Consider the following 27607-nt stretch of genomic DNA (forward strand, 5'->3'; position numbering starts at 1 on the left):
GCCGCAGTATTTCCACGGTCACACAATGTAACAGTCATATATGTTTTTATTTTTCGGGTAGCTGCACGGGGTATTTATAAATTGTGAAGACCGAAAACGTGGGGGTGCCGTACGGTCTTTGATTTGATGTCGCACGGTGACCTTAGGGCGTCCCTGCGGCGGCCATAGAATTTTCAAGGCAGACGCAAGGGGTCCGCAAGGCGACTGCAGGGGGGCCCTAAGGCGAACGTGGAAATAGTGCAGCCGCCATAATTTTTTGGGGGTTGGCAAAATTCATTTTTCATTGATAAGAGTCTACGGAAAACGCACGAATAATGCAAGCCCACCGTACGCCCAACGTACGGTCGACGTGGAACACATCTACGTCATGGCTACGGCTTGTCGAATTGCTACGGTCAACCTAGAAATGAAAAAAGGTATAACTCCGCGCTCGAATTCCACGGAGACCCCTACGGCCTGTAAAAGATAGCCATACGGCGTAGGGACACCCTGAGGCCACCTCAGAAACTCTGTGGCCGCCGCACCTTTCTGTCAATTCAGGGGGGGGGGGTACGGCCACCGTATCCTAGCCGTAGAGCAAATGTGACTCATGCTTTAATGAGACTCATCTGACATTGTAGAAACATTAGCCAAGCTGAAGCACATATACCAACTTCTTTTGAGACTAATCGATAGCTATGTACAGCACAAGGAAATACAGGGAAGCTTGCCGCAGGAGGAGGCCATCAGACACATCAAGCCTGCACATTTATGCTAATATTCATGTTCTCCTCTGTCCCGAATGCGTCTCGGTAGTTATCTAATTCCAGTTTAGATCCACAATTTCTGGTGTCACTACCTTTCCATGCATTAACTACTATTTGAGTGAAAGACCCCTTTGTTACTGTCTTGTTTGTGTGTGCGAGTGCCTCTGCAATGGCAATGTGCCCAGGATTGGTTTGAACCTTGAAATATTTCTCGATGTGTCGAAGCTTTTTCGAGATTCTAGGCCTCCCTTATTCTTAATGTTCCGTACCTGTATACTCTGTTACAAAATGTAAGGTTGCCCTGTCTTCGACTACCGCGAGTACGTCTTGTACCTCCCAAGCAAGTGTAGATTTTCGACGTAAATGTTATTATATTCTGTTTTTATTTCTTTCATCCCCACTGGTACATCTCTTTTAATCAGAGAATTGGTGCAGGAAACATTTGATTGCATTCTCATGTTGGTTCTGTTCGGTGTCCACGCTTCCCAGGTTACTCGGTGAATTCACGAAGCGAATACAAGGCACGCAGAGGAACATCAGCATGATGGTATCATGTGTCTTGTCTTTTGCTGTACGAAGCTTTGCTATCTAATCCGTGTAATAAGGTGAATAGTAATAATAGTAATCACATTTGCACAATTTCTAATATCAGCAGGAGTGTTCACTGCGGAAGGCCTATGCCGTAATCTAAGGATGACCCGAGCTTGATCCCACTGACCCTGCCCTCCACCTCGGGTCCCTCTTCACGCGATGAATCGAGCTGTGTGAGCTTTGAACCTGTGTGACCTTTACTTGTGAAGGCGATAGCTCTCTCGAGCTGCTGAGTCTGCATGCACTATAATAACGATTTATTTGGCGTTTCATTGCAATATGTCCTTGTGGTTGAATTACCTTTGAATTGATTTTCCACTGAAGACCGCCTTCCCAATCAGGTCATCTTAACTGTTCGCACAACTGATACCTGGATCATCTCTGAGATTTAATAAGAGGGGGCGGGGGATGCACAGCGATCGATATTCATTACATGGAAACAATTTAGTGCTTGTACAAGGCAATTGCTGATGACTGGTCTAAAATTGCAATGTTCAATGGATCGTTAAATCTTTCGATGTTCCTCACATCACTCTCCTCTCGAACATCCTTCCGAACAGGCTTGTCTTGATAAAGTTTCCACAATATATCTTATTTCACAACATTTTGCTGGAATATTTCATATAACTTCAAACATCATCCCCCATCCAAAACCATGATCTTTTTGACTCCCATTAACCACCCCCCAAGCTCACCTCTTTCAAAATTTCCATTCTTTCCTTCCTGAGAGTTTGCTTCTTTATCCACCTTCTGCACCCTGTGCGTCCACCCCTACCCGTCGTTCTTCCCCACATCCCTTATTTACAAGTCTCCCTCTATTTTGTTCCTCAATCCTGCTGTGTTGGTGTGTTTCCTCCCCCTCTCCTTCTACTGTTCTTTTTGTTCTGTTATGTTCGGATCCTTTCTATATTATAGCTCCTCCACGAGCCTCGACTTTGGATACAAGCAACAAAACTTCAGCAATATGTATACACACCATTTTGTGATCTCCATGTTCTATATCAGCATATCATGAGCAAATTCATTGGAATTCATTTCTTTGCACTTTACGTTACACTTGACCGTGCTCCAAATATTAAAGGTCTCATGTTTTTGGACAAAAGTTAAAGCCACAACCAAGAACATGCGATTATCGTCAGTAAGTTGATAAAGACAATGGGCCTTTATTTGTTCATCTTTTCTCTTTTGAAGATGGCAAAATGGTCATTGTGGTTCCAGGAGGGAGGCATTAAACGTTTGGTTTTGGTGTTCCACTTTTTGAAGAACAAGCCCCAAAAGTTTTTATTGGGCTTGGCCAGGATTCAAATCCGGGATCTCTCGCACCCAAAACAAGAATCAGACCCCAAGACCACCAAGCCATATCTTTAATACTTTTGTTTGAACATAAATGTTCAATCTTTTTTTATCACCCACATTGGCAATCTGGGGAACATCTGATACAATGACCTTTGCCATTTGAATACGGCCTCGAGCAAAGAAGAAGAAGAAGAAGAAGAAGAAGAAGAAGAAGAAGAAGAAGAAGAAGAAGAAGAAGAAGAAGAAGAAGAAGAGCTCATTTTCACTTATTGATGCTGTTTCATTGGAAAACCATAACGTCACTCGGTAGAGCACATACCTCCGTCAGGCTGAAGAGTTTAAGTTTTGTATCCTACTGATAGGTCGGATATGAATCCGGACCTGAACCAAAATGGAATCGGCTTGTTATTGTCACCTAACCAACTCATGCACCTGGTTATGTCATAATCCGTCCATAACGGTTTGAGATATCATGCTATATATCGTTTTGATCCTTTCAATGGTGAAGGATCACTTAAATTTTTTATAGTGCCAGATCCAGATCTTCACCAAAACCGAATGAATTCGTCCTTGGCACACACACCCAACCTGCTAACCAAGTTAATCTGAATCCGTCCATAACCTTTTGAAATACTATGCTAAAAGACAGACAGACAGACAGACAGACAGGGGTGATAACATAACCTCCGTCCACCTTTGGTGGCATCGTTAATAATGCGTTTGTTTTCATTATGAGGCAGAATTTCAAGTGCGACCAATTGGCTAATATCACAAGTTGGGTCTACGGGGAACCTCCAGTGACCTCCGATCGAAGCCCTCGAGTTTGATTTCATTGCGGTGACTACTCAGGATGTGGCTGCTGTACTCGAACATGGCTTCATTCATTAAGAGTGGTCGACTTTGTTAACCTATCCAGTTATACTTGCTGTCATTCCGTTGCCGCCTCCTCCTTCGTATCCAGCACAAGGCTGTGGGTAGTATCATTGGCTGAGGGTGTGGATGTGCCGCTTATGCAATGCCCTTGTTACCATTACACCGGAACTCATTTCACCAACCTCAGTAGGATGAAGGGCTGAGTCAACCCCACCTGGTGTAAATTCAACAGCCTACAGGGGGCTCAAACTCAGGACCCGAAGATCCCAAGCCATCCACCCTAACCGCTAAGCCAACACCAGGCCTATTTGGTTGCCAAGCGGTAGTTACCTTCGTGTTTTGTTTCTTTTTAATGGCGATACCGACGTTGTGTTTGTTGTGTTTGTAAGGACAATGGAAACCTTTTGTTTTGCAGAGAAGCATAAAATCATCCACCGCAATGGTCTGCTCCGTTTAATATCTGAGGATCTCGCCATATTTGTTGTTAAAACGACCGGTGTATCGAAAAGGAAAGAAAATAAATGAATGCACTGCTCACCACAGCTGCAAGGATGTTGATTTTAAACCATTTCAACACCGTAATCCGTTGCTTGTCATTTGGTTTTGCACCTGTCTGTTAGACTCTGTCTACGCTGACCCATTCGGAATTCGAGGCTTTCATCGCTTTGGAGTGTTTTTGGTTTGTGATTTTCAAAAATGAACAGGAGGGAGCCGATGAATACAAAAACTGGATTGCGTGTCTTCCTCGTTCTCCGTCAACCATTTTGAGATGCCGTTGGACAAAGCGTTTCTACATTGTCTGCGGAATGAGGAATACGGAACATTTTAAATTGGCAGCGTCGGCCTTCTTGGGTTGCTCTATTTGGCATTCCCATCTGAGCACATAGCGCGTAATGCCGGCATCCCTCTACCCTGCTGTCGATGCGTTTCCCCGCTCCCCACTCTGTTCTCGCCGTTCCGCGTTGTTCTGCGTTCTCGGTCTTTCTTGAGTCTCCACTTGCTGAAAAAACAAAAAGTATCGAATATCCTGCATACCGTGATGATTTGTCCATCGTCTACTGACGTCCTTGGCGATTTATCTAAAAGATCACTGACGTCTCATCATATCCTTGTCCGGCACGTGATGGAGTTTGTACTCTGTGAGTCTCTACGGGCTCCTCCAGATGAAGCTTCAATCACTGTCAAAAATGCTTCAGTTGTTCTCAAACATTGGTCTGAAATCTCTATCCACCTCCTGTGCTGGTTTATTACCAATGCACATTGAAATGGAGTCGGACTTCTCTGGGACACGCGGACAAACATTTCAAATGGAATGCTAGGCCTGCTTTATTGTGCTTGATCCAGGATTCAATGGTTTGCTTATCTAGCTGGTCTGCGTTTAAACCTACACCTGCTGAGCAGACTGGCAGTGGCATGCCACGGGGTGTCGGCCTACGTCTAGATCCAGTGACATAAGCATTCTGTGATCCCCGCGTTAGGAGGTCCTGAACCGAGGGAGGCGGGAGGCAGGTGCGGGATGCTGTGAAGACGTTTTGGATTTATAGAATCTGTCTCCTTGGCAACAGAGCGGTGCCCATGCAGATTTGTGCAGGGGGGGGGGATGCAGTTGATGAGCTTGAAGGCTAACGGCTTCTAATTCCGTGTCATCCATTCCCACTTGGTTTCTTGCTCGGGGCAGCACCTTTGAGCTTTACTCTCTGATTTGTTGTACAGGTACCAACAGCAAGATACCTGTGCAGCAGTCGATCTAATATACACACGGTTCTTACAGCTGAGCCAATTTTGCAGCACAGGATCATCAAACAACCGGATTATGCAAACCGTGCACGTTCCTGAGCTTACGGTGTAATTGCCAAACACACGCGTCACTGAGCAAAAAATGGTCCCCATGTTATAAAAAAAGAAGCTTTTGGCACCGACGTCAGAGCTGAGTGCAAGGTCGGGGTGGTGATGTGTGAGGAGGGCCCAGGAAGTGGGGGTGCCAGTTGTGGGGAATTGGAGGGGGGCACCATAAGGAAGTCCTCAAGCTTTTGAAGGACGCTGAAAATTTAAAAAAATTTTGGTCTGGTTGGTTTTCTGCTTCGAGTGCCATTCGTGTTCACCAATGTGCTTTAAACTCCATCCAGTGAATGCATATTTGGATTCGTCAATGGATCAAGATTTAAACGCCTGTACAGGAACGAAAAGCGTCTCTCGGTCGATCCTTTCTTCATTCCCAGTTGGTAACTGTGCCGGCCACAGAACTCTCTTATTGCATTGATCTCAGGCTCATGGAAGAGCTTGTTGACAAATCCCATGCAGGATGAAGATATTAGGAGGAAGCAGCGCTCTGCTAATGTGAACTACATTGGGATTAGATAAATCAACATGATATTGGATTTGAATCTGGAATCCCAGCATCATGAGCCGAGTACTCAGATGAGAACAAACAGGTAGAGACTCTCGTTTTTTAAAAAAATTTCCTTCTCTTGCACCGTTACTCATCACACTTAAGGTATTTGATCTGCAGTTCAACTTCCTCGGTATGGTCACCTGCTGTCAAATCTTCCTTTTGTTTCTCATGAGAGATGAACAAAGCCATGAACAATTTCTGAAATTCTATTGATTTTGAAGGTATTATTCTCATTAACTCTGCCACTGAAGGTGGACGGACGTTATGTATTCACCCGTGTTTGTTTGTTTGTCTGTCTGTCTGTCTGTCTGTCTGTGAGCAGGTATCTCAAAATGTTGTGGACGGATTATAACAAAACTTAGTGGATGAGTTAGGGAGGTGACGAGCAAGCCGATTCGATTTTGGTTCAGGTCCGGATCAAGATCCAGCCGATTGGTGGGATGAAAAACGTAAACTGTTCAGCCTGGCGGAGGTGTGCGCTCCACCGAGTGATGTTCCCGTTACCCTCACCAAATGAGGTTATGTTTTCACCCCTGTCTGTCTGTTTGTTTGTTACTTGCAAAATCGAAGATTTTTCAAGTATATTGGTCAGTCACTTTTGTTATTCTGTCTGTTTGTCTGTCAATTTAAAGCCGATCTTCATGAAATTTACCAAATTGTGGAGGTATTCTCAACTGAGAAGCCGATTGGTTTTGAGGTCAAAGGTCAAATGTCATATTGAGGTCAAATTTATAAAACCGTCATTTTTTCATCCGATTGACTTGAAAATTAAACAGCACTTGCACAGTGCATCACTGAATTGGGAAACCAACTATTTTTGAGGTCAAAGGTCAACTCGAGGTCAAACTTCTCAAATCATCAAATTTCATTTGAGAAATCCTCAATTTTCATCTGATTAGCCTGAGAATTAAGCAGCGATTGCATGATGCATCACTGAATTTGGAAACCAACAATATTTGAGGTTAAAAGGTCGAAGGTCAGCTCAAGGTCAAACTACAAAAATCATCAATTTCAATCTGAAAAATAATTTTCATCCGATTGACTTGAGCTTTGATTAAGATTGTCAATTTTAATCTTAATAAAATGGACAATTTGATGTATCCATGGCAACCTTTCAAGAGCGGGGTTCATTTTTCAAGTATCGTGCTCTGCACGACGTCTTTTTCTTGTTTCTTTGTCTGTCTGTCTGTCTGTCTGTCTGTCTTTGTTTGTTTGGCCGCACAAAACTTTCGTGGTTTTCTCCATAACTGCTTGGCGGGTTGAAACAAAATTCTCACAATAGTAGCGACTACTCATGTAGAATGTTCGAATGATAATTATGATGTCATAGGTCACATGATGTTGGAAAAACTTTGGACCTCTGTATCTCTGAAACCACACCAAGGAAATAATTGAAACTTGGCACACGGCAAGTTATCCTCATGGGGAATAAGTCTGATTTTTAAAAATGACGTCATAGGTGCCTTATGACATCACAATTGTATATGTAGAACACTACATTTGATCAGTATGAAAAATTTTGAGGGCCATATAGGGATAAAATGGTCCACAGAAAAAAATTGAAGACATGATCGGTCACATGATTTGGCAGCCATATTGTTTTTTTGTTTTTAATCTTCTCTGAAGTGGCTGAACAGATCGAGGTGACACTCTACACATATGACCACCTATCCATGAGGAATAAAAAGTTCACATATGACATCAGAGGTCACATGATTTGGCAGCCATATTGGATTTACCCCAAAACCAATAAAAATCGTCTTCTCCAGAAAGGCTGGACAGATCGAGGGTAAACTTCACACAAGTGCACCCCAAGCCACGGGTATACAAGTTTGTTATGGAATAATTGATAGGTCACATGGTTTGGCAGCCATATTGGATTGAAGAGAATGTTAGACAATGTTTTCTCTGGAACCGCTTCATCAATTGATGTGAATGAAACGTATTATGATCTAGTGGTGATGGGGATTACATGTTTTAAATTTCAACTTGATTGGATGCATGGTCTGACAGCCAGAATTATTTGATTTTTTGATCTGAATTGTTTTTGATTTCATTTGAGTTTGTATATTTTTTTGAATGAGGCTCACTTGGCTGTGCCTGGATGAGTTTGAGGGTAGAGGAGTAACAGCTAAAATGGGAATCCTATCCAGGTTCCTCCTGATGACTTCATCTTTGATTTTTGCTTGTTTTTGGTTCCTTCTGATTACTGCAATGTAGGACTGAACCGATTTGGTCTTCCATTTGATTTGAATGGAATTTATTTTAATCCCATTCGAAATTCAATTGAACAATGAATAATAATTTTTGAAAGTCATGGGTCAGGGTCAGGTGTCCTGCCTCAAAGCAGGACGTCTTGGTACCCGGTTATCACTGCTAGTCCATGGGCCCAGGCCAGAAATTCCACTTGTCGGTACCATCTAAGGAAACCAATCCTTGTTATGATTTTTGAATTGGTGTATATATATATAGATCATATTTTGATGTGATAACCATTGCAGACTGGCAGCTTATTGGTAGTTATCATCTCTGGAATGTACCCACCCTCCGCATAATGAAAGTGAAAAGGCAAACTCAGAAACATTCACTAATGATGTAATTGCTGTTTCCACATGGGGCTAGAATGAACTGCAAACCACAAATACATGTCTGAAATGCTTTATTTATACCATCCGAATAATCCTTTCTGTCATTCCTGAAGGCAGAATTTGTTTCAAGGCAGAAAGGGGCAAACAATAGGGCCGATCAAAATGTTGCTGATTAGTGATTTTCAGTCCATTTTAATTTATAATATTGTCATACAAGATCCCTGGGTGGTGCTACTGAGCAGCAGTAGCCTACAACATGCACATGTTGTATGAGGAAAACATTTATGAACATTTTACAAGTTTTTACCACAGTTAAAGGAATTGCCCTTCCCCTACCCGAGTTCCAACAAGCGTCCAAAATGTGAAATTTACGGATAACCCAAATTTCACCACGCTACTGTGGCATGTTTATGTACTATGTTTTACTCATGTATATTTGTAGCCATGAATGTCCTTGTGATTGTGCCAAAACATTCACACCATGGATCAGTAGTCTCGTCTTCATCACTGTTATCAGCATCAGAGTCCTCGAGGTCTACAACCTCTTCCTCGACATCAGCGGGCTGGTTGCTGCAGGTTCGCAACTTGCACATGTCAGTGCACTTCAGGCTATTGGCAAGGCACGTGCAGTCTGGGAGTTTGCACGACCGTCCACACTTGTAGGAAAGCAGTTGCAACACTGCATCCGGTGCTGGAGAACCCTGCATCCACTCGATGGCCAGCTTCCAGTCATCAGTGGTCCATCCACAACCCTTGGGACTTGGAACATAGGGTTGGCATTGCAGACAGCGCCTCCAAATAGCAGCCTGGTAGTTTGCACTGAGGACGTGAATGAAGAGACAGTCTTCACATGGTGGAAGCTGACTGGACTCTATCTCTCCCCGTCTGGCACAGAAGAGTTGATGTCGGAGTTCATTGACTTTCGTGGTGTTGGTAGACGGCATGTACATGTGGCAGGTGACCTCTTGCAGCTTCTGAAAGAGCTCAGTGGATACTTCCCATGAATGACCGAGCTGACTGAAGGCCTCTTGGTAGGTCTTATCCGACTTCATTTGCTTCAACGCGCCCATCTTTCCCCGGCCTGCAAAGGCACTGACTGTATCACAACCGGAGAACACGTGCAGTCCAACCAGGGCATCACAGACACTGTCTCCCATCGATCTAGCAAGCTTGTCAATGTCTCGGAACCGTGTACAGGTTTGTGTACCACACTTCTGATACATGGGGCATGGGATGTCCTTATTGAAGGCAAGACACAGCACGAGGACATCTGTATCTTTGGCAGTGATCACCACAGCCTTGTACCCAGCCTCTGCTGCATGCAGAAGCATTTGGGTGTCTGCTTTTTTGATTTTCCCCCAAAACGTCAATATCACAGAATGGTAAAATGGTAAAAATGCAAAATACATACACTAAGCTGCTCTTCTGGAACGGTTATCACATATTGAAATAATCATATAGTCCCTTCCAATAACTTAGTAGCCTTAAAGTTTGGTTTCCTCAGATGGTACCGATATATGCCTGGGCCCATTGACTATGCCAGCAGTTATAAAATGGCAGTTCTAATTATATCTGTTATTATTTATGTAACACACCAGTACACAAACACCACACAAAATACACCACAAAACTACACTAACACAACAAAAAAGTTCTTTTTCTTGTTATTATTGTTTTATAGGAACATGGGGATTTTCATTACCCCAATTGATCTGACAACGTTGGGACATTAGGATTGCCGTTTCCCCAAATATTCCTTCAAAGTATGGATGTTAGGATTGCCGTTTCCCCAAATATTCCAACAAGGTTGAGACATTAGGATTGACATTTCCCCAAATATTCCTCCAAGGTCGGGTCATTGGGATTGTTATTTCCCCCAAATGATGCTACATCGTCGGAACATTGTGAAACGGTTTCAGGCCTATTCCCCCATACATTTGCACAATCTTGTCTCGCACACGGTTTTCCTCACTTTCCCATGTGGAGTATAATTGGAAATACTTCCAGCATTTTCCATGTAGGACTATTTCGGATGGGATGATGAATCACAATGGGTAGTTGGCATCGTTTTCCTCAAATGTGTTCTTTCTCCCTTTACTCCTATGAGCCCTGCAGCTAGAAACATTGTTACCCCATGCGGTTAAGATGGTTAGAGATCATGCAACATGGCTTTGGAGTGATACTTAGCTGTGGTCCCTACCTGTCTACCTGGAGGCCAATAAGATACATCACATGCATCTCCCCAACTTATCTGTCTAATTTCAACAGACAGAAGTGTCTGATGACATCGACAAGTAGATATCAACAAGGTACTGCTTACAAAACTGGTACTGCCTGATACCATGGCCTTTCTCATCAAAATAGTCAATAATTTTCACACTTATTTAACATCTGCACTTACTCCCACATTATTGTGGGGTCAGCTGGGTAAGATTTTTGGCCCAAGTCCTTCACAAGCTTGCTGGTCCAGCCTACCATTTGACTGGAGCCTGTTTGAGCAGGAATTTGTAATTTGTTCACGGGGCCGGAGACGACTCGCATACTCTTTGTGTAAGATGTCACGTGATCTTTGACATCCATTGACTAATCCAAGTCGATAGGATATCCGGCTTAATATCCATACAAGGGACGGCACACTATGTGATACAATACCCTTCCTGCGAAGCGTTAATCCGACAGTATATAGTTGGAATGGGAATTGGACCCAGACTAGACACCACCCTGATGGACTAATTTCCCTCTCTCCTTGATCATTATTATTTCGATGCATTGTTATCGCTCACAAGTAAGGACATGTTACTTATTTACTCGGGGGGGGGGGGCAGGGAAATCATATGGTTGCCATGTTGGTGCTTCCTGCTCCACAAAGTGAAATACGTCTTGGGAGTTTTCATATTCACAATCGCCATGCCTTCCCTATAAGTTTTGCCTTCATTCTAAAATGTCACGGGCCTTGTGAAGATTGTTGTGGGTGATGGAGGCAGCGGTCTGTGAACTTGTACACCACCCAAATAACGATGTGTCATTCTCTCGGGCAGTACTTTAGCCCACGTCATTACATGAATGTCTTTGTCTGAAGTCATGATTTACAATTAATGATGTGTGTAAATATGCATCAGGAAGAAGATAATTGGTTTCGGGTCATTTATGGTTGCGTATCTTTTTCTCGTATCTTGCGGGATTGTGAGTTGGACAGGTGTCCATGAAAGGGGGAGAGGGGTTTTTAAGGATTGAAGTGGGGAAGGGTGGGATTGATGGGAAGTGTGGGGGGGTGGAGGGGGGGAGTTCAGGACTTGAAGTCACATTTTACATTACGCGGAATTTCCACGGGTCCCTGCTAGTTTATAATATCATCGATAAAACTACTATCTAACAAACGATTGAACTTTTTTTTGCCGTAGCACATGTAATGTGAACGTAATGTGAATCAGCTATGGGCACGACGTTTCAAGGGCTCACGCTTGTTGATTCATGGCCTGTGTCTCTGTGGGAAACAGCACTTGATGTCTCCAAAACTGCTCTCGGCTAACCGAGAAGGCCGAGCGAGAGCTGACCAGCGCTCCCTTGGAATGTGCGTTGGGTATAAATTGTCAGGAAAAGGTTCATTTTTGTTCTTCATGCACACTGACATCCTCCAGTGTACTGAGGAAAAATAGAGAAGGAAGAGATTTTTAAAATTTATTTTAAATCATGGAATACAAATGATCAACCTGAAAAGAAAAACCAAAAAATGCTGATCGAGAGAAGATTATGTGCAGGGCTGGGGGAAGGTGGGTTATGGTAGTGAAGGAGGTGATGGGAGTGGGGGGGGAGATATTTACACCTGCAACAAATCAGGTGAATGCTTGGTGCAATAGATGTTGAGAAGCTTTATTATTTTTCACCTCGTGAATGCACTGTGCCGGATGCCAGGGGGTTTGTGTGTTTTCAGTGATCAGCAGTGAAACTCATCTCATAAACACATAAAATCGAAGGTTTTTATTTCGTGCTTCTGTGGGAATTATTTGCTGAAAAAGCAATAAGTGTGTGTGTGTGTGTGTGTGTGTGTGTGTGTGTGTGTGTGTGTGTGTGTGTGTGTGTGTGTGTGTGTGTGTGTGTGTGTGTGTGCATGCTTGCACTCAGTAAAGGATGAAGCTGTCAGAATGATGGAGTGCTGAGGTCACCTTGCACACATGCCTGGCAGTCGCACACCAAAGGATGAGCCTCTTTCACTAGCTCCCTCAACCCTATCCACGGGATGGGTCAAGAATAAGGATGGGTGATATGATTCGCAAAGATCTTGGGGAAATTGAACCACCAAAAGATGAGTGGTGTGAAGAGGCAACGGCATTGGGGGGAAAGATGGAGTTGCCCATATACTGCGTGGGCCTGGGAAGGAGACCCTTAAGATAGAAGTTCAATGGCAAGCACTTGATCAGAAACCAAACCGGCAGTGTATGGGAGGTTTCCGAAGGGAAAGTGACAAAAGGGGCAGAAATGTTTTACGGAACACGTAAAACCTGTAAACGAGCAACATGAAGCTTCCCAATGCTCCGCATGTGCCAGATGGTTCTGCAAGGCAATCTGTGCATTGATGCAGAGCTGACCCACTGTGACATCATACTGGAAGCCAAATTTTACTCCATCCCCTGGGGCTAGTGTGGTTGGGTGAACTGCTACACTATCCTCAAGAAACAGGACAGGGTTAGGGTATGTAATATGTGAGTGCACAATTGATGTATATATACTCAGGAAGGTGACCTACGGTACCTGCGAACATTCTCTTCTTCAGACAGCAGCAAGCTCATTATCATGACGCGCAGCCTGTGACTTCTGGTTGCATATTTTTTTCTGGGTTCACAGCTGTGTCGCTGATGCAGTGCCCTATATTATCAGTGCACTGGTACCCATTTCACCGACCTCGGAAGGATGACAGGCTGAGTCAACCCCACCTGGTGTTACTTCAACGGCCGACAGCGACTTGAACTGAAGACCCCACTATCTTAAACCAGCCACCTTAACCGTTAAGCCGACACCAGGCTTTCCAGATGACAGATGTCAAGCAACCTCCAGATGAGCTGCTGAGAACGGTGAAAGGTTTGCCATTACAGGACTGAGCTAAGTGATTTACAGGGAGAAGGAGATGGAAAAAACATTTCTGCTCATCCAGCCTGCGGTGTGCCACCACCACAACCTTGCTTTTGTTTTTCCTTTGATGTGAAAGGGAGAGTGTAAAAGCATCTATAAGAGGTGCACATGGAAACACACACTCGCACTCAAAAACCAAACCACATGCATAAACCAGCACCTGTTTTTTTTTTGTTTACCTGCTTCCCACATTATCTCTCCCTTTGCTCGCTCAGAGTCCCCAACCCTCCTAGCTCCCCCAGGATGCAAATGTTCTTCGATGAACCTCCTTCGGGTTAAACTTCCAAAATCCAAGCTGACTGCACACCTCAACCCTCATGTTCTTCTCATCTCCCGTTTTTGGAACCGGTTCCTGAAGCTGTTCAACCCCACTCTTCTCTTGACGCTTCAATCGGATCATGCATTACCCATGTCATGCTGTTCCACATCCCTACTTGAGATATTTTCTACCCCCATTAACCTTACCCCACTCAACCCTCTTGCAGATTGCTGACTTTCCTCCTCTGTCTTCTCTTTTCCTTTTGGTCCTTTCCCTTGCTTATTGTGTCCAACTGTGGTCTCGACCCCCACGGGATCTACAGGTATGGTAGTAAACAAAAATTTGAAACACCTGGGTAAATGAGGGGCACCAAGCAACGGCTTCCACACACGTGTGGCCCATGTGTTAATTAAGCAAATAACATCCCAGCATGCTGAGGGTTATGCATTAAAAAAAAGGCTACACAGGCCTAGTTGCCTATACGAATGGCTGCAAGAGGAGAACCCCCCCACCCCCCACAATGGCCCCATCGACAGAGCATGTGTGATCACCCAGTGGTTTGATGAGCATGACACTGATGTTATCCATATGTCATGGCCTTTTCAGTCACCAAATCTGAACCAAATCAAGCATTTCAGAAATATTTTTGAACGCCGCCTGAGACAGCGTTTTCCACCTCCATCAAACAGGTGTGAGTTGATGGACTTTGACTTTCTTGTGGAGGAACGGTGCCGCATCCCTCCTGCAGAATTCCACACACTGGTGAACTGTACGTGCCACGGCCTGGCGCAGGCAGGCTGCACTGGCCGCACATGGTGGTCCAACGCCCTATAAAGTGACTTTACATTGGCGTTTCCATTTTTTTGTCCACCGTCAGTCCCTTACCTTGTGACCCTACTACATCTTGTATACACAATACATTGATACACACACACACACACACACACACACACACACACACACACACACACACACACACACACACACACACACACACACACACACACACACACACACTTAAAGATGCATGTACTTCTCAACCTTCCTTCTAGCCTCAAGACACCTGATAAACCAGATATGCTTTGCTACATCTATAAATTCATTCCTTTCTAAACTTAACATGAACTATGAGTAAAATGATTTTTTTAAAAGTCACTGCTCAATCTGCCTCAAACCTGGTTTCATTTTATAATTTAACCGCTTTTTTCCTTGCCCTCCATCTCTTTGTGAATCCATGTTGGCTTCTTTATATTATATTTCCAGTTTTTGATTTCCTCCGCCACCGAAGGTGGGTGAAAGTTTCTGTTTTCATCCCTGTTTATTTGTTTGTTATCTTTGAGCAGGATATCTCTAAAAGTTAACAGATTTGGACGAAACATGGTGGACAGGTTGGGTGCGTGACAAGGACGAATCATTTCTATTTTGGTGAAGATCCGGATCCATATCCAGATCGTAGAATTTTTTTTTTAATTTTAAAAGTGATTCTTCATCATTGAGATATGGGGCCAAAATGACATGGAGCATAATCTCAGAAAGTTGTGGACGGATTATGATTACACTTGGTGGATGAGTTTGGTCGGTGACGAGAACAAGCTGATGAGATTTTGGTTCAGATACAGATGAAGATCCGGCCTATCAGTGGGATACTAAACGTAAACTGTTCAGCCTGGCGGAGGGGTATACGCTCTACCGGATGCCGTTAAAATTCGTGGTAGGCCTATGTATTGCTGCTGAAATAGAATTTCTCCAATTTCTCTCATTCTTGATAAAAAACTGCGAGGTTGCCGAACTGTAACTTGGTCCTCCACCGATTCACTCTGGTTGGTTGGTCCAACTCTCTGTGTGGTTATGTTCTTCTTTGGCACTTCGTTCGATTCCAGACAACAGACGTGCTCATTGGTCAATGGCACAGACTCATAAAAGAGGCATAGCTCCTCCGTGAACCTACAATTCTGTACAACTAAATAATTAAAATATTTAACTTATTTTCTTTTCCTTTTAAAATCTGCCTTCCTGAACTTTAACCTCCTGAACTACTGGCTTTAGAAACGTCATTAAGCACAAGCAGACTGGAATGCACAACAAGAGAACGATATCCACAAGAACTGCAGTGGGTCAAGGAGAATGCCCATCAGCATCTTGTTCGGAGAACAGGGGACCGACTCTCGTCTCGTTTAACACTGGTTAACCCTATCAAATCAAGTTTGACAAAGAGCTACTATATCAATGTCCTCCATCATAGTATTGATTCTCATTCTTCCATCTTGATATTCAAAATCTTCAAATTGGTGTAAACCATTTCAATACATCACAGGGCTTCTCTTCTCCATTTCTGTTCCTTCCATTAACTCTCCATTCTTTCTCTTGACTTGCCTTTTTATTTCCTGTTTTTCTGACTATTAAAAAGCTTTCCAATTCTGTTTCAATCCCTACTGCTCATTTACTTTCTTCGTTCAGAAAAGGCAGTTCATCATGTGTTTACATAACTGGTAATATATTGCGGTCTCTTATAAGGAACTTCAATGCAGGAGGAGGCCCTAAGCCCATCAAGCCTGTACAATGGTTGCCAAATCATGGTTGTTTGTCCATGGTCTATCCCATTAAGTGTTGAGCGTCAAACAAGGGAGCAGCATGTACCATTTCAAACTGTTGCATGACTCTGCCAGGGTTTGAGCTACCAACCTCCCAAACTCAGGTTTGAGCTACCAACCTCCAAAACTCGGAGCAGACGCTCTAACCATTATGCCAAGAAGCACTTACACCAGCAATAGCAAAGTTTCACACCAGGATATATTGGAGCAAGTCATACGTGGGCTGCTCCAGCATTATTACCGTGACACACAGACCAAGCAGTGTGGTGGAAGACTTGGGTGACATAACGATCTCCTGCTTTTCGGCATTCCCATCTCTTTGGAACGGCATTCCGATGCAATAAGCGTCGACATCCGTTCAGAAGATGCTGGATCAGAATGTGCAAAAAACTGCCTTGTAACCTATTCCAGGACCTCCTTACTTGGAATTGATTGGTAGTTGCAACCTCACAAGCCCGTTCATTAAAATAGCTCTCATATCAGAAGTGATTAGTTCAGTTGCAATAGTGGCTGTAGATTTGAGTTGCTCACTGAAGATTGCACGTTGCCAGTAGCTTTCTGTGTGTTGCCGGTTGTGAACCGAAGGTGGTCGGTTGTCTTTGTGCAGCTTGTCAGTGACACGGGTACCGAGCTTTAATATTCCAGTGGGGTGGTGGACAGGTTGGCCCCCTCGCAGACATTCCAATCGGATACAGAATTTTATAAGCTGCTGCTGATTTATTGTTGGTATACTCCCATCCGAAGATGATCCCTCCTTTTATTTTATGAGAGATCAAGTTCTCGAGCCCACCACCCCTCCTCTTCCATCACCCCCATGTTCGATGCATTTGGTCGGTAGATTGGTGCAGATTGCCAGTTGCTAAGTGCAGGTTATTGGTTGCTTGGTCCAAAGCTGCCTGTTGTTGGTGCTGGCTTGTTCATGCAGATTGCTCATCAATACTGGTATTTATTTTTTGCACGCAATGACGCATCATGTATGTTTCTCTCATTGCTTTGGCAGGTAACCAGACAGCAGGTACAAGCTATCCGAGATCGCTTCCAGGCGTTCCTCAATGGGGAGACCCAGATTGCCACAGATGAAGCCTTTTCAAACGCTGTGCAGAACTACCACGAGGTACTCCATCGGTTCTATCTTTCAACATCATCCTTTTGTGGAAACGCAAATCCCAAAGTTATTGCATCATGGGTAGCAGATGGAGAATTTGAAACAGGTGTTTCAGGAAGGCTGATTAGGGATATTCCCTGATTACAAGAATAATTACAGAAACAGTAGAAGGAAATATTCCTCTGGGATCTTCCTGTGATTTAGAGCCTTTAAAATGTCTACGTGGTCCAGCCGACTCATGAAGCCCATCTCGTAAACGGAAGGTGGACAAAAGACCTAAGAGGCTATTTGTCTCATCATGCCTGTACTTTATCCATACCCTTTATCTTAATTTATCAATTTACTTATCTTGAATGTCCTAATCGTGTTCTTACCTTTAAACCTCACATCCACATCCCTTTTATAGTGAACTATGCACATCCCATTTCACCTCTATTTAGCTTGAGTGCAAGCACACAATGCCCTGCTCTTTTTGAGAGATACTATTAGATCTTTAATGTCAACTGAAATACAAACGGTGCAGCTGATTTACTTCAAAATCCAGAGCAGTGAGTGCTCCCGGTTGCAAACCTACCTGCCCTGCAATGCACCAGACCGGTATTTTTCGTCGGATTTGACACTACAGGGAAACAAATCCTGAAACAGAGAGCCCAGATGCAAGAACTCTGTGCCAACTGAATTACTTGCCATCCTCCATCGGTTCTATCTTTCAACATTTCTTTATTTACTATTTAAGCCTGGTGTTGGTTGGTCGGTTACGTGGCAGGCTTTAAATCTTAGGGTCCTGAGTTTGAACGCCTGTCCGCCGTTGAATTAACACCAGCTGAGGTTGACAGCCTGTCAACCTTCCGAGGTTGGTGAAATGAGTACCAGTGTACTGGTAATAGAGGGCATTGCATCAGCGGCACAGCCGTGGTCCCAAACAATGATGCAACCAGCCACCACAGGCTGCACATGATGGCTTACCATTTGAGGTTTTTTCATCAATTTTTCAACAAACCTTGATGATGAGAATATAGAGAACACTATTCAACAAATTATACTCTTTTTTTATCTTCTTTTTGCTTTGTTGGTGTTTTTGTCCAGTTTAGTTCGAGTACAAAGAGGACCCGGACAGGCTTTGCATTTTGAGATTCTTACTCCTTGTGATTGTGATTGAGGGTTCGAAGCTAAAAACAAAATCCATCCTGGGAAGTTGCTTTTTGTTGTATTTTCTAGTTGATTGCATTGTAAGTATTTATGATGAATTTGAAGTTTCAACATAATATGCATGATCGGAAATGCATGTTGAAAATCACCAAAAGTGATAATTTATTCATTATCATTTCTGGACAATCCACGTTATTATTTTTATTTTGTACCATAGTTTGCTGAAGGCGCTAGCAGGATAAATTAGAAATGTGCTCACTTGCACCTGAGCTGGCTATCCTCGGTTTGAATCTCATCTTAGCTATAAACTGTCACCATGGTATTTGGCATGCAAGGCGAGTCATCAGTGTGTGCCACCTATCAGAGTGACGTTGATCCAGAAGACCCATCTTCCAGCATTGGTTGTTGGTCGATGTTAAAGGACCCATGGCGCATTTTGTGAAGAGTGGGCCAATTATCGCCAGCACTGCATTAGGCTGGGAAGGGCTTGGTTAGGCTCGGACCTTTACACTTGGTTTTGGGGGAAAAATATCTATTTTTAGTTTGCTTAGTGATGACTGACCTTTCTTAAAATGTCCCTTTCACATAATGTGGGCAATAGTCCCTCCAGGATCTCGGCAAGCATTGCACCAACATCCCCATCCATACCCTTGATCTTTATTACCACCACCACTAACCCCACTTAACCCAACCCTCTTACTTGCAGGTTACTGTGCTTCCTATCCTCTTCTGTCTTTTATAAACTGAAGGTTTTTTGGATGTACAAACAAGGCGATTTGTGTTCTGCAGCATTCAGTATGTGTGTGTGTATGTGTATATATATATATATATATATATATATATATATATATATATATATATATATATATATATATATATATATATATATATATATATATATATATATATATGAATTTATATGTATATATATATGTATTTATATGTATATATATATATATATATATATATATATATATATATATATATATATGTATTTATATGTATATATATATATATATATATATATATATATATATATATATATATATATATGTATTTATATGTAAATATATATGTATTTATATGTAAATATATATATATATATATATATATATATATATATATATATATATGTAAATATATATATATATATATATATATATATATATATATATATATATATATATATATATATATATATATATATATATATATATATATATATTCTTCTGGAAATGGCCGTTATTGGACTACTAAATATAGGATTAGCTCAGATCCCCCATTAAATGCATGTTTAGTTACGTTGTTTGGTAAAATGGACGTTACATGTGTGTCGGGAGGTGTAGGATGCTTGTTTGATTGTTCGTACAGTGGTGGTGTGCCGCGGGCTCCATCTTCTTCCCCCCCCCCTCTCCGGACGATAGGGCCCGCTCAGTCGGCTGAGGGGGAGTGGCCTGGAGAGGGAGGTGGAGCTAAGGGGAGGAGTTTGTTGGCTTCACTGAGAGAGGCGTGGTGGGGTTCTAAGCGAGTGAACGAAAGAGAAACTGGAGAGAAAAAGGAGTTCAGTTTGGAAAACAGTTGGGTTTTCGAGGCGTGCTCGGGGTGGTTTCGAAGCGAGCGAACGAAGGAGGGACAGTGTGGCATCTGCCGTGAGAGACGCTGAACCTGAACGCGTCGAGTCTGCCTTTTTGGGCAGTGGGAGAGGCGGCCTGCACGTCAAGTCGGCGATCGGCTCTTATGAGGAGGTGATTCTGCCATGAGAGAGACAGTGGTCGGCTTTGAGAGGCGAGCATGGAAAAGGAAAGAAAAGGTGATTCTGCGGAGAAAGAAACTGAGAGGATGGAGTTGAGAAGTCTGGCTTCAAGGCGGGAAGGCAAGAGAGGAAACGACGGAGCCTCTGATGGTCCTTGTTCACCTCACGGCTCGACAGGTTTGCCGATTCGCTTGCCGGAGCCCGGCACCTCGATTTGGGCCTTGTCTGATGCAGAGGCCAGGCCTGGATTTGTATGCTGGACCTTGAGAGGGATCAGCTGAGGCCCATCATCGACCTTACGTGGGGTCAGAGCATGCGGAGACCATGTGCGGTGTGGAAAAGAAAGAGTACGGGGCCGCCATCTTGCCACGCGGCGCTTTCGAGCTGGGGGCTCGAATCCGTGGACATCCGCTTGTTACGAGCGACATTCGTGCTTTTTGGCACTTTCCTCTCGTCCATGAGATATCACCAAGTGCTCTTGTCTGCATGCATGCATGCTGTCTGTCTGTCTTGTCTGCACGTTGTCTAAGGCATATCTCGGTATCGACCTCCTCGAAACCTGTAGTCCTTAGTTCCCTCGTTAAGAACGGGTTAAAGATTGTCAATATAAACATTGTCGTGAATGGTTTGCTTGTGTCGTGCTCCCCGATGTTCCCCAATAAATCTGGTTGGTTCGTATGAAGTTGCCACTATGGATTAATTTGTGTCGTGTCGAGGAACGATCCGTTCGATTGACATATAAAACCAAAATGGTTACAGACTGGCAGAAAACGCTCGGCATCTGACACAACCAGTCTGTAACCGGGGTTCTATTTCCCCAACTGGTAAGGTACAAGGATTACGTTGGTATCGCGATTGAAGACGCGTGACCCGAGGCCTGTGCCGAGCCGGCCGGCGTTATAAACCCCGGACACGGCGGTGGTGAGGGTGGCGCCAAGATCGGGTGAGAATCCCGCCACCCCGGATCTGCAACAATATATATATATATATATATATATATATATATATATATATATATATATATGTATATGTATATATATATGTATATGTATATATATGTATATATATATGTATATATATATATATATATATATATATATATATATATATATATATGGATATGTATATATATATATGTATGTATATGTATATATATATATGTATATGTATATATATATATATGTATATATATATATATATATATATATGTATATATATATATATATATATATATATATATATATATATATATATATATATATATGTATATATATATATATATATATATATATATATATATATATATATATATATATATATATATATATATATATATATATATATATATATATATATATATATATATATATATATATATATATATATATATATATATATATATATATATATATATATATATATATATATATATATATATATATATATATATGTATATATACAGTAGACTCGGCGTAAGTCGTCACCATCGGGACCGAGAAAAATGTGACGACTTACGCGTATGCGAACATTCATGATGACTGTGGGGTGAAGGATGAAGTCGCGCGTGGCCTGGACACATATGTGTGAGAGCCGGCTATTGTACCAAAAGGAAAACACAATCCTCGGGGCATAGGTGGGGGTGAGTTGGTGAGTTGGAAAGTGATCAAGCAAAGATGGAATTCATGAATCAGTTTATCAAAAGTAAAGATAATGAACAACTCTGTAAGACAACTCGTATACCATCGGTGATGGTATGGTGACAAATTACATGACACACAGTCATCGTGGTGATGATCACTGTCAGGTTAGGTTCGATCTGTGACCTGCTACAGGTACCATGTAAACCTGTACGAACCTGTTCCATGGTCGGGTTGTCGGCGACTAAACCGTCTCCCCCACCAGGTTTTCTGGTAAGGAGGGTGTTTGGATATGGACATCCAGCAGGATTAAAAACAAAACCTGTCAAAGGGCGGAGGAGCTCCTTGTGAGCCAACGGCCATCCATATCTAGTGCCCAACTGTGTCTGCGAACGTCCTCCTGCAGTTGGGTCACTTCTTATTAGGAGGTTGGTGGCAGGATTTGCACTCCGGCCACCGTAAAACCCTTCATTCCGCAAAACGCAAAAACGCAAAAACGCAAAAAAATCTGAAAACCCACTCCGTGGGAGTACCTCCTGTGCAGCTTCCTTTCATAGGGCAGCTCACCGGATGACGGGATTGGGGCAAAGCCTTCGGGACCCCAATCTTTGATGATAGGAGGGAAACCACGGGGTAACATCCCTGGGTCAGATTGCGGGAGAGTGTGTCGGAGTGGTGCTGAGGTGTCGTCCACCAGACGGCGGTCTCCTTGGGTTAACCTGAGGTGGTCCCTTCGGGTGGGTGCCTGGAATGTCCTATCCCTAAGAGAGGATGATCACCTGTCTCTGTTATCATCTGAGCTCAAGCATTTGGACATCCGGATTGCAGCTCTCTCTGAGGTTTGGAGACCGGATTACGGCGAGATAATGGTGGGTGGTTACACCTACTATTGGTCTGGTCGCTCTGATGGTTACCATACCCAAGGAGTTGCTGTAGCTGTGTCCAATAAGCTGACCCCAATGATAATTGAGGTAAAACCGGTCACCGAGCGTATTATGAGATTAAGGATTCGTCACTCCTTAGGTGTCATTTCCCTGGTCTCTGTTTATGCTCCGACTGAGGCGAGTGATCTCACCGTGAAGGATGCATTCTACGCCACACTCGAGTCTGTGGTTGATCAGTGCCCCAGACGAGATACACTTCTAGTCTTGGGGGATTTCAATGCATCGACTGGAACTGATAGGGATGGTTATGAGGTGTGTGTTGGTCCCCATATGTCAGGAACTATGAACCAGAATAGCACTAAGTTCCTTGACTTTGCAAGAAGTCATGGACTTAGGGTGGCTGGTTCATGGTTTCAGCGCCCACAAGTTCATCGCTGGACTTGGTATTCCAACGCTGGTGGTGTGGCAAAGGAGATTGACCATGTCCTCATTGACGGTCGTTGGAGGATGATCCAGAACTGCAGGGTCTACCGGAGTGCTCAGTTCCTCAATACTGTCCACATGCTTGTTGAAGCAACTCTAAAGCAGCACCTTAAATCCTGGAGAATAGTACCATCCCAGCCTAGGCTGGATGTTGCCAAGCTCAGGGATGAGAGAGTAGCTGAGGAGTTTGCGAACAGACTGAGTGGACACTTGGGGGGTCTGGGTGCTTTGGGGGGTCCTGAAGAGTTGTGGAGCGCCTTCAAGACCACCGTCCTTGATGTTGCCGGTGGATTCCTTGGAGCTCACCGCAGGGCAAAGAAGAGTTTTTTCTCTCAAGGGACACTGGATACCATTGACCAGAGTCGCAGGGCCAGGCTGAATGGCAGAGCTGAGCTGTTCAGGGAGCTGAGGCGTAAAACTGTACGTGCACTGAGGGTGGACAAGGAGGCCTATGTGCGAGGAATCTGTGAGGGGGTAGAGCATCACCTGTGGACAGGTGATTCTCGTCCTGCTTACAGGGGAATTCGCGCATTACGTTCATCCAAGCCCATCCCTCGGAGCACTGCAGTTCGAGCAGAGAGTGGTAGGCTCTTGACAGAGGAGTCTGAAGTGAAGGCCCGCTGGGCTGGTTACTTTGAGCGGTTGTACCAGGCTGATCCCCCAGCTGTCGAGTTGGACGTCAAGGGTGTTACAATCCCTGTTGCTGACCCTCGAATCAACTGTGGTCCACCTTCGCTTGTGGAAACACGGGCTGCGGTGAACCAGTTGAAACGGGGCAAAGCTCCTGGGATCTGTGGCATCCATGCCGAACTTCTCAAGGCTGGTGGAAATGCTGCACTCGTGTCGTTGCATGCAGTTTTGTGCTCTGCCTGGAACACAGGCATCATCCCAACTGACTGTAAGAGGGGCCTTGTTGTCCCTCTCTGGAAAGGGAAGGGTGATCGCCAAGACTGCAACAACTACCGAGGCGTGACGCTGCTCTCAGTGCCGGGCAAGGTCTTTGCTCGGATAATTCTTGAGAGGGTTCGCCACCATCTGCTTGAGCACCTGCATCCAGAGCAGTCAGGATTTACACCAAAGAGGTCAACGATTGACCGTATCCTTGCACTTCGTGTCCTCACCGAACGCAGACGAGAGTTTCGGCAGGGGCTGCTTGCAGCCTATGTTGATCTCTGTAAAGCGTTCGATTCAGTGAATTCGATTCGATTCAGTCCTCTGGAGGATTCTTGGTCTTCGTGGGGTGCCACCAAAACTGATCGATCTGATGTCTGAACTCTACTCTGGTACTGAGAGTGCTGTGAAGTGTGGTGGTACCATCTCTGACTTATTTCCAGTTGTTACTGGAGTTCGTCAGGGATGTGTACTTGCCCCCACACTTTTCAGCACTTGTATGGACTGGATTTTAGGGAGGATGTCGGAGAGATCAAGTTGCGGTGCATCGTTTGGGAATGTCAAGATCTCGGACCTTGATTTTGCAGATGATGCAGTCATCTTTGCGGAGACTTTAGACATCCTCTTGGGGGCCCTCGAGGTGCTGAATGAGGAGTCGGAGCCGTTGGGATTACGGGTTTCTTGGGTCAAAACTAAGATCCAGGCTTTCGGTGACATCTTGGATGCTGCTGTCCTGTCTGTGTCTGTTTGTGGTGAGGATGTTGAGGTTGTGGAGAGATTCACTTACCTTGGCAGTGATATTCATGTCTCTGCTGGCTGCGAGTCAGAGGTCAATAGACGTCTGGGTCGGGCCTGGGGAGTCATGGATTCACTGGATCATGGGGTGTGGCGCTGCCGGTACCTGTGCGGGAGGATGAAAGTCCGAGTCTTCAGGTCCTTGGTACTTCCAGTCTTGCTCTATGGGTGCGAGACTTGGACTCTGACCAAGGATCTGAGACGGAGACTTAATTCCTTTGGTACCAGGTCTCTTTGGAGAATCCTTGGTTATCGCTGGTCGGATTTTGTGTCCAACGAGCGGTTGCTGAGAGAGACTCGGATGAGATTTGTTACCTGCATAATCCGTGAGCGTCAGTTGCGGCTGTATGGACATGTGGCTCGTTTTCCTGACGCTGATCCTGCTCACCAGATTCTCTCAGCGAGGGAGTCTCATGAGTGGGGGAGGCCAGTGGGCTGACCACGTGCCTCATGGTTGCAACAGGTTGACCATCATCTCAAGGAGATGGGGATGGGCCTGGCATCTGCCTGGGGGATGGCCAGACGGAGGCCCCTGGAGTACCGGCGGAAAGTGGACGCAGCGACGCGCTGTTCTGGCACATGCTCCCATACCTGACCTGACCTGAGTCAGAAGGAGCGCCCGATTTCTGTCAGTTGATTGTTTGTTTGCCATTTGTATTACAGTGCACAAGAAGGTATAAATAAATGAATGACATGTTTATCTAACCCATTTATTCAAGAAAAAATTATTACGGAACTGTACCAAGCTGTTTTACTTGCAAATTTCAAAGTGCCCTCTCTCGTGATCGATGCACAATTGCAGCCTAGCAGGCACAGAGCGGCACACACGTCTGCAGAGTTCGATATCAATTTCCCCAAACTTTGCAGTGATTTGAGCCTTCAATTCCTGAATGGTACGAGGCTTTTCACGATAAACAAGGTCTTTTATGAGCCCCCAAAGAAAGAAATCTGGAGGTGTAAGGTCTGGGGAGCGTGCCGGCCACTCGACCGGACCGCGGTGGCCGATCCACTTTCTGGGAAAGTTTTCATCAAGCTACTGACGAACATAACATCCATAATGAGGTGGAGCTCCATCATGCTGGAAATAACAGTCCTGATCTTGAAATATGGGCCAAAAGAAGGTTTGCAGCATACCCAGGTCAATTTCTGCAGTGACAGATCCCTCAAAGAAAAAGGGTCCAATTATCCCTAATGGAGATATGGCTGCCCAAACTGTCACTCCAGGTGGCTACCGCAGTGGCTACCGACCCTGTTGCTTCCAATTTCTCGACAATCAATCGTATGTTTCTTCCCTGAGGTGGGTTAATATCGAATTCCTATGCCAAACGGCGTGCCGCCATCCTTGGTTGTTCATTACATTCGTAGTAATGTTTCACGGCCGCAATGTGTTGATTCATTGAAAGGTAATTCATGGTTCAATTTGGTGAAAATTCGGTAACTTTCCAAACTCGCAGCAATAACCTGCAAAACAAAATCAAAAATAAATAAATTACTAAAATTAATAATCTACAAGACAATTATTAACAACATGACTTCCCAGAAAGATTCTGACAGCCGAAAAAACAGAAATTGGGCGCTACTTTTGACTCACCCTGCATATATATATATATATATATATATATATATATATATATATATATATATATATATATATATATATATATATATATATATATATATATATATATATATATATATATTGTTGTGGATCCGGGGTGGCGGGATTCTCACCCGATCCTTGGTGTCACCCTCACCACCACCGTCTCTGAGGTTTTCACGCCGGCAGGCTCGGCACAGGCCTCGGGTCACGCGTCTTCAATCGCGATACCAACGTAATCCTTGTACCTTACCAGTTGGGGAAATAGAACCCCAGTTACAGACTGGTTGTGTCAGATGCCGAGCGTTTTCTGCCAGTCTGTAACCATTTTGGTTTTATATGCCAATCGAACGGATTGTTCCTCGACGCGACACGAATTAACTCAAAGCAGCAACTTCATCCGAATCAACCAGATTTATTGGGGAACATCCGGGAGCATGACACAAGCAAAATATTCACGACAATGCTTTTATTAACAATCTTTAACCTGTTCTTAACTAAGCAATTAAGGACTACAGGTTCAGAGGGGGTCCCTTATGATATATGTCTTATACAACATGTGCAGACAAAGACAGACAGACAGACAGCATGCATGCAAGACAAGACAGAGTACTTTGTGATGTTTCATGGACGAGAGGACAGTGTCAAAAGCAGGAATGTCGCTCACAACAGGCGGATGTCCACGGATTTGAGCCCCAGCTCGAACGCGCCGCGTGGCAAGATGGTGGTTCCGGACTCTTTCCTTTCCGCAACACACGTGGTCTCCGCGTGCTCTGACCCCACGTAAGGATGACGATGGCCTCAGCTTATTTCTCTTTAGGTCCAGCATACAAATCCAGGCCTGGCCAGT

The 27607-nt window shown here is 44.0% G+C and overlaps 1 protein-coding gene across 4 annotated transcripts in view; it reads left to right on the top strand.

The window, feature by feature from the left end:
- CADPS (calcium dependent secretion activator) overlaps positions 1-27607 on the top strand; it is a 330035-nt gene that overhangs the window by 36589 nt on the left and 265839 nt on the right. For all 4 annotated transcript variants that reach the window (XM_085863821.1, XM_085863819.1, XM_085863822.1 and 1 more), the window contains exon 2: positions 17464-17577. In XM_085863821.1, coding sequence (XP_085719947.1) covers positions 17464-17577 — 114 coding nt within the window. The remainder of the gene's footprint in view (positions 1-17463; positions 17578-27607) is intronic.

Source organism: Eptatretus burgeri, chromosome 18 (assembly GCF_056783735.1).
Source record: "Eptatretus burgeri isolate ZD-2024b chromosome 18, Ebu_testis_v1, whole genome shotgun sequence".
Lineage (NCBI taxonomy): Eukaryota > Metazoa > Chordata > Myxini > Myxiniformes > Myxinidae > Eptatretus > Eptatretus burgeri.